The sequence below is a fragment of the Rhinoraja longicauda genome, chromosome 26 (assembly GCF_053455715.1).
Source record: "Rhinoraja longicauda isolate Sanriku21f chromosome 26, sRhiLon1.1, whole genome shotgun sequence".
Taxonomy (NCBI): domain Eukaryota; kingdom Metazoa; phylum Chordata; class Chondrichthyes; order Rajiformes; family Arhynchobatidae; genus Rhinoraja; species Rhinoraja longicauda.
In genome coordinates this window covers 32,939,280-32,947,873 of record NC_135978.1, presented here as the reverse complement: position 1 = coordinate 32,947,873, position 8,594 = coordinate 32,939,280, and the positions used below count along the sequence as shown (strand labels likewise).

Here is an 8,594-nt window from a genome sequence, read left to right as displayed (position 1 = left end):
AGCCCCGTCCCCACGGTACTGTACCCGTGTTACACAGACCCGTCCCCACGGTACTGTATCTGTTACACAGACCCGTCCCCACCGGTACTGTACCCGTGTTACACAGACCCGTCCCCACCAGTACTGTACCCCAGTGTTACACACACAGCCCCGTTCCCACCGGTACTGTACCCCAGTGTTACACACACAGACCCGTCCCCACCAGTACTGTACCCCAGTGTTACACAGACCCGTCCCCACCGGTACTGTACCCCAGTGCTACACAGACCCGTCCCCACCGGTACTGTACCCCAGTGTTACACACACAGCCCCGTCCCCACCGGTACTGTACCCCAGTGTTACACACACAGCCCCGTCCCCACCGGTACTGTACCCCAGTGTTACACACACAGACCCGTCCCCACCAGTACTGTACCCCAGTGCTACACAGACCCGTCCCCACCGGTACTGTACCCCAGTGTTACACACACAGCCCCGTTCCCACCGGTACTGTACCCCAGTGTTACACACACAGACCCGTCCCACCGGTACTGTACCCCAGTGTTACACACACAGACCCGTCCCCACCAGTACTGTACCCCAGTGCTACACAGACCCGTCCCCACCGGTACTGTACCCCAGTGTTACACACACAGCCCCGTTCCCACCGGTACTGTACCCCAGTGCTATAGTCGGCACTCTCTCTCTCTCTCTCTCACCTGTGGAGTCGCGGTCGAGCTGTTCTCCCGGTCGCTGCCGTCGCTGGGTGAAGTGTCCCGGAGTCTGCGGAAGGACGGGGAGACGTGTTGCCGCCGCCGCAGCCCCGGGGAGCCGCCGTCCCTGCCGCGGTGCTTGGCCAGCGGCCTGAAGCGGGGAAAGACCACGGGCCGCGCCGGGCTCCGCGCCGCCGGCTGCGGGCTCTGCTCCTCTCCGCTGCTGCCCTCGTCCCCCCGCCGCCCCGGTCCCGTTCCCAGCCCCGACCTGCCGGGCCCCGTCACCCCCCTGCCCGCAGCAGCTGCTCCCCGCTCCCCGCCCAGACTCGGTGCCGGGTCTGCGGTGCTCGGTGCGCCCGGGTCTGCGGTGCTCGGTGCGCCCGGGTCTGCGGTGCTCGGTGCGCCCGGGTCTGCGGTGCTCGGTGCGCCCGGGTCTGCGGTGCTCGGTGTGCCCGGGTCTGCGGTGCTCGGTGCTGGGTCTGCGGTGCTCGGTGTGCCCGGGTCTGCGGTGCTCGGTGTGCCCGGGTCTGCGGTGCTCGGTGCTGGGTCTGCGGTGCTCGGTGCGCCCGGGTCTGCGGTGCTCGGTGCTGGGTCTGCGATGCTCGCTGTGCCCGGGTCGATACCGGGAGTGTTCGCCGACTCGATACTGTGTTTCTCGGCTCCGATAGTTTGCGCCTCCGAATCGATACTTTGTGCCCCGGCGCCGGCACTTTGAGTCTCGGGTCAATAATTTGTGCCCCTTCTCCAGCACTTTGTGTGTCCGGGCCGGTACTTTGTGGCGGTGCCGAGGGACCGGCGCCGCCCTCACCTCTCCGGGGCGGCGGCTGGGGTCGGGGTCTGGGCTGGGGCCGCGACTGTCCCTGCCCCTGTCCCGGGCCGCGGCCCAGCGCCGTCTCCAGGTAAATGACTTTGAACTTCTCCTGGGCGAGTTGGTCGTGGCGGCGCCGCAGCCGCTGGCGGCACCGGCCCAGCTCGGCCTCCACCTCCTCCAGCGACCGCAGCTCCATCCGCGGGGCCTCGCTGCCCGGGAACTCCCGCCGCCAGTGATCCGCAAACTCGGCCGGGTCCCACATCACTGCCCGGCCTGGAGCCCGCGGTCCCCCTCAACAGGTGCCGCTCCCTCCCCGCTCTCCCCCTATTTCTCTGCCCCTTTCCCCCTCTCGCTCGATATTTCACTCCCCCCCTCTCTTTCTTCAATTCTTTGTTTCTTTCACTTTCTTTCTCCCCTCTCTCTCACCCCCTCTGTATCTCCCTCTCACTTCCTGCTCACTCCACACAGGCGAGCACCCGGAACACACGCTCGGGGGCGTTGTAGAGCGAGGAGGGATTGCCCGCTAGTTTGGGCGGGATGGGTTGAACGGCCACCTCCACCGTGTCTTGTATTGGGTTTGTTTGTTTGGCTCCAGCTCTCCGAATCCACCCCACACTCTCTCTCTCCTCCCTCTCTCTCTCTCTCTCCTCCCTCTCTACCCCCAACCCCTCTCTAGCCTCACACTCTCTCTCTCTCTACCGACCCACATTCTCTCTACCCCCTCCCTCTCTCCTCCCCACTCCCTCTCTGCCCCCCTCCCTCTCTCCTCCCCACTCCCTCTCTGCCCCCCTCCCTCTCTCCTCCCCACTCCCTCTCTGCCCCCCCTCCCTCTCTTCCCCCCCCTCCCTCTCTGCCCCCCCCTCCTCTCTCCTCCCCACTCCCTCTCTGCCCCCCCCTCCCTCTCTGCCCCCCCCTCCCTCTCTGCCCCCCCCTCCCTCTCTGCCCCCCTCCCTCTCTGCCCCCCCTCCCTCTCTGCCCCCTCCCTCTCTGCCCCCCTCCCTCTCTGCCCCCCCCTCCCTCTCTGCCCCCCCTCCCTCTCTGCCCCCCCCTCCCTGCCCCCCCCTCCCTCTCTGCCCCCCCCTCCCTCTCTGCCCCCCCCCTCCCTCTCTGCCCCCCTCCCTCTCTCCTCCCCCCTCCCTCTCTCCTCCCCACTCCCTCTCTGCCCCCCCTCCCTCTCTGCCCCCCCCTCCCTCTCTGCCCCCCCCTCCCTCTCTGCCCCCCCCTCCCTCTCTGCCCCCCCCTCCCTCTCTGCCCCCCCCTCCCTCTCTGCCCCCCTCCCTCTCTGCCCCCCCTCTCTCTCTGCCCCCCCTCCCTCTCTGCCCCCCCTCCCTCTCTGCCCCCCCCTCCCTCTCTGCCCCCCCCTCCCTCTCTGCCCCCCCTCCCTCTCTGCCCCCCTCCCTCTCTGCCCCCCCTCCCTCTCTGCCCCCCCTCCCTCTCTGCCCCCCCTCCCTCTCTGCCTCCCCTCCCTCTCTGCCCCCCACACTCCCTCTCTACCTCCCCACTCCCCCCCAACCCCTCTCTACCGACCCACACTCTCAACCCGCTCCCTCTCTCCTCCCCACTCCCTCTCTAGTTCCCCACACCCTACCCCCCACTCCTCCTCATTACCCCCCCCTCGTTCACTCACCCCCCCCCCCCCCCCCCCGTCCCCATCCCCATCCCCATCCCATCCCTCCCTCTCACTTGCTCCACCCACCCTTCATCTCCTCTTCCCGTGGGGGGGGGGGGGCAGGGATGGGGCACCACCACCTGAAGGTTCCCCTCCTGTCTGGGAAGTATAATCACTGGTCACTGAGTGTAAACCCGGGACCCTCTCCCATCACTCCCTGCCCCTCTCCCCACCCCTCCTCAACAGCGCCATGGGAGCCCCATCTCCAGGACCACAGAGGGTCACGGTGCCCCACCCCCATTGACAGTGTGAGGGAGGGTTGGACATCACCCAGACCCACAGGCAGGTGCAGATTCACAGTCCCTGCCACCAGCCCGGGCCTTTGCCTGCTGTAAGGCAAGGGGGAGGGGAGGGGGGGGGGGGGGGTCTCTGTGGTCCAGGGGAACAGCTGCAGTGTGTGTGGCACTGGGAGAGGCAGGAACGCAGATGCCTCTCCCCTCCTCCCCCTCTCTAGGCCTGGCAATCCCATCATTATTCTCACTTCTCATGGACACTTGTGAACAACACCCAGGGCTCTCAGGTCCTCAAACACCGTGACGCCCGGCCGTCACATCGCCAGGCCCATTGTCAACGCTCCACCGACTTCCTCTGTAGTTTCCCTCTCCCCGTTGTCAGCTTTGTGTGTGTGTGTGTGTGTGTGTGTGTGTGTGTGTGTGTGGGTGTGTGTGTGTGTGTGTGTGTGTGTGTGTGTGTGTACCTTACCCACCATTATCCTGGGGACCATTTACATCAACTTTCATTCACATTGGTGTTATATTTTTAAAGTGACAGTTAAAGTTTAAAAATTACCGTTTAAACCGACCTCATGATGACCCTCAGCGCGTGACGTCACAATGGGACGCGCACGAGTGCCCGCCAATGGGGGAGGGGGGGGCAGGGAGTCGCAGCCAATCAACTGACGTTAACAAATGCGCCCCCCCCCCCCCCCCAAGCACGGTCAGCCGCCTGCCCCGCGTGACTCGTGCCTCGCGTCGTCGTCCCCCCCGCATGCCTCGCGCCCCCCCCGCCCCCCCCGTGGCAAGAAGGCACGGTGAGTCGCCCCCTCTCCCCCCGGCCCCGGGACACTCCAAGCAGCAGGCAGATGGTCGTCGTCCCCGTCCTCATCGTTCGCCTCCGTCTCCAGCCGATGGCGTCGAGTCCTGCCCGGGCCCAGAGCCATCACCGGAATACAACCCGCCACCGGGCAGCTTCTTCTCCTCCCGCGTCTTCACCAGCGCATCGCTTCAACCGACGGCGTCGTCGACGACTCCACAAAAATGGCCGCGCTCTCCTCCGCTCCGCCATCTTGTGCGCGCCGCCACGCTGCCCGCCAGGAGGTGTAGTCCCAGCTCCCGCCAGGCCCCAGCCGCCGTCGCTCGGCGCTGCACGGGGCACGGGGGCACGGGGGCACGGGGCACGGGGGCACGGGGCACGGGGCACGGGGGCACGGGGCACGGGGCACGGGCCCGTCGCTCGGCGCTGCACGGGGCACGGGGCACGGGGCACGGGGCACGGGGCACGGGGCACGGGGCACGGGGCACGGGGCACGGGGCACGGGGCACGGGGCACGGGTCGGCTTGCTGCCCCCGTCACGGCCCCGGGGGACGCTCCCCACACACTAACGGCTGCACAAGTCAGTTACATCGATGAGCCCGAGGGAGAGGAGGGAGTAGTGGAGGAGGAGGTGGGGAATGGAAGGGGAGGGGAGAGTGGGGGAGGGGGATTGAGGGGGGGATGGAGTGGGTCATATAAGAATATAAAATATATTGTATATCTTTCAATATATATTAATCTCTTGCAGGGGACGGCGATGTGGGGTCTGACTGATGCCTGGGTTGAGGGACGGTAGGGGGGTGGAGGGGAGAGGGATGGGGGGTGGGTGGGGGTTGGAGTGAGGGTTGGTTGGGGGTGAGTGAGGGTGGAGTCGGGGAGGGGGCGTGGGGGGAAGGAGTGGGGTTGGGGGGATTGAGTGGGGAGGGAGGAGGTGGGGGGGGGTAAGGGGGATTGAGGGGGGGGGGCAGGAAGCTAGACCAATACAGGAGAGGCTTTGGGTCCATGGCTCGCTCTGGCGCCACGGGGCTGAGTTAAGTGACAACTTCTCCCCTTCCCTGTCCCCCCTCTGAGGAATCGGCCCAACGGGTCCACATGGTCTAGTATATGTATAAAAATATGATACTGGAGAGATTTTTTAATGTTATTTTCATTTGTATGCAAAAGTATATTCTGTTTACTTGATGGGAAAGTTTTGCTTGTATGTGGTACTTCATATAGCCATGTTATACATAATATAATCTTATGGTTCCAGACTTTCTTCAACTGTTGTAAAATTAAAATTTGTTTTTGATTTTGACCCATAATTGGACACAAAAATTGGACATTTTTTACACATCATAACTTATGTGAAAATATATACATATCGTAATGGCCTACATTTGTCTAAACAAATTTTTTTTGAGGATCTTTGATATGCCTTTCCAAACCCGACTTTGCTTGGCGAAATTAGTTGCACATATTCATTTGGGAGAGTAAAAAATATCATGCTCATGTACGTAACTCATCGTGTCCTGAGAGTTACGTACGTAAGATGCCATTGGAAATCATGAAAAATTAATATTTTTCGGATCGATATTCATTTGTTTCTATGATGCTCAAGCCAAGTAAAAAATATATAAATTTTATGTCCAAAAATTCTTAACTCAACATACTTTAAAGCAAACGAGACATAATGTGCTTACTTTGTTCTCCGTGTCCAAATCGTTACGTACATAAGCAGGCATCATTAACCCGCTGTTTTCATATCTGGTGGATTTGTCAACTTATAAAAACATTTTATAAGTAAGTGTAAGTGTAGTTTGTCAGTTTTCTGCTGACGGTGCTGCAGCCTGATGACCCTTCATGTCTTCGGAGCGTCTGCTGGTTACATACAGGAGACGTTCAATTGTCCAGCGCTATCTTCCTAATGAAAGCTGCCCATCGGACACCATTTTGTTTGCGTTTTGAAAGGTAAGATTTTGTTTGTATTTTAAATGTATTTTGGGGGAAATACTAGCCGAGTCAGGTCGAGATTACAGCGTCTTCTGAAACATCGCGAAAATTCCCACGCTGTCAATGCTTCTCCGGCGTCCTAATTTTCGCTGAAATCACTGACAAGTCGGTAAGTACTTGAGAGTTTTGAAATATAACACCTTGTATGGGTTACTTAAAAACCAAGCTTCACTGTAACAAGGAATAAACCGGATTTACTTCCAGAGCTGTATTAAAAAAAATAAAAATTTAAGTGGTTACGTGGATTTTTGTGAAAAGTGTGTGGGCATTCTTTGAAAATGTAAGGGAGATGCATATCTGGTTTCTGGGTTGAATATCTGGGTTTGGAGCCCACTTTACATGTAATGGCGGAGGCCAAAAACCTCGCGAAAATTCCCACGCTGTCAAACTGTTGCCTCCAATCTACCTGTCAAATGGCCTGACGGTAAATAAATTGGTTTACTGTCCAATTTCATTGTGGACCGCCATGGATAGGATATATAACTACACTTTAATGAATTAGAAAAAAGAAGTTCTACCATTGCAATAAAATGCCATTGAGACACCATGTTACGTATGTTAACACTTTTGTGGTAAATTTTAAATTACCTGAAATGACTACTTGCGGTTGTGGAACTATCTTTCTTTCTTTTTGATAGTCAGACGGTTGTCAAACTTGTAAATAAATGTGTTTGCATTGGTTTTTACAACAATTAATTTTTGGGTGTCTATGTCACGCTTCTATGTCCTAGTATCATAATTATACACATATATATGTGTGTGTGTGTGTGTGTATATATATATACATACATATATCTATACTATAGACATACATATTTATGTATGTGTATATATGTTTGTGTGTATACATGTGTGTATATATTTATACATACACTGAATTCATTCTCATTGATTATATTGTTTGCAATGCACGATGCTTACAAATTCTGTTGTGCCTGCTGCAACAAAGAATTTCATTGTTCTGTCTGGGACATATGACAATAAAACACTCTTAACTAATTCCTGAAACTCTTAAATACCATAGTGATAGTGTGGAAACAGGTCCGACTTGCCCACACCGCCCAACATGTGCCAGCTACACAAGTCCCACTTGCCTGCATTTGGTCCATATCCCTCCAAACCTGTCCTATCCATGTACCTGTCTAATTGGTTCTTGTTGGGATAGTCCCAGCCTCAACTACCTCCACTGGCAGCTTGTTCCAAACACTCACCACCTTTTGTGTGAAAAAGTTACCCCTCAGATTCGCATTAAATCTTTTCCCCTTCACCCCTATGTCCTCTGGTCCTAGATTCTCCTACTTTGGGCAAGAGACTCTGAGTATCAACCTGATCTATTCCTCTCAGGATTTTGTACACCTCTCACCCCTCATCCTCCTGCGCTCCATGGAATAGAGACCCAGCCTACTCAACCTCTCCCTATAGCTCACACCCTCTAATCCTGGCAGTCCTCATGAATCTTCGCTGAACCCTTTCAAGCTTGACAACATCTTTCTTATAACATTGTGCTCAGAACTGAACACAATACTCTAAATGCGGTCTCACCAACGTCTTATACAACTGCAACATAGACAATAGACAATAGGTGCAGGAGTAGGCCATTCAGCCCTTCGAGCCAGCACCGCCATTCAATGCGATCATGGCTGATCACTCTCAATCAGTACCCCGTTCCTGCCTTCTCCCCATACCCCCTCACTCCGCTATCCTTAAGAGCTCTATCCAGCTCTCTCTTGAAAGCATCCAACGAACTGGCCTCCACTGCCTTCTGAGGCAGAGAATTCCACACCTTCACCACCCTCTGACCACCTCTCAACTTCTGTTCTCAATACTCTGACTGATGAAGGCCAAAGTGCCAAAAAGCCTTTTTGACCACCTTATCAACCTGCAGATCCACCTTCATGGAACAATGCACCTGCACACCTAGATCCCTTTACTCTACAACATTCCCCACTGTGAAGGTCCTGCCCTTGTTAAACTTCCCAAAATGTAACGCCTCACATTTTTCTGCATTAAATTCCATCAACCCACCTGGCCAATCGATCCAGATCCTGCTGCAATCGTTCACAACCATCTTCAATATCTGCAAAAGCACTAACTTTTGCATCATCAGCAAACTTGCTAATCTTGCCCTATGTGTTCTCATGCAAATCATTGATGTAGATGACAAACAGTAACTGGTCCAGCACCGAACCCTGAGGCACACCACTAGTCACAGGCATCCAGTCTGAGAAGCAACCTTCCACCATTACCATCTGCTTCCTTCCATGAAGCCAATTTGCTATCCAGTCAGCTATCTCTCCTTGGATCCCACGTGGGTCAGAAGCAGTTCTAGATGTGGGGTTTGTATCTGCCCAGTGGGAGAGGGAATGACGTGGATGTGATGATGGATCCATGATTCTGT

The 8,594-nt window shown here is 56.4% G+C and overlaps 1 protein-coding gene across 1 annotated transcript; it reads right to left on the bottom strand.

The window, feature by feature from the left end:
* Positions 1 to 704: 704 nt before the first annotated feature.
* abr (ABR activator of RhoGEF and GTPase) lies at positions 705 to 1,801 on the bottom strand. The gene has a single exon (XM_078422322.1). The coding sequence runs from the start codon at positions 1,763 to 1,765 to the stop codon at positions 974 to 976; it is 792 nt and encodes a 263-aa protein (XP_078278448.1). The 5' UTR covers positions 1,766 to 1,801; the 3' UTR covers positions 705 to 973.
* Between the last annotated feature and the right edge of the window lie 6,793 nt (positions 1,802 to 8,594).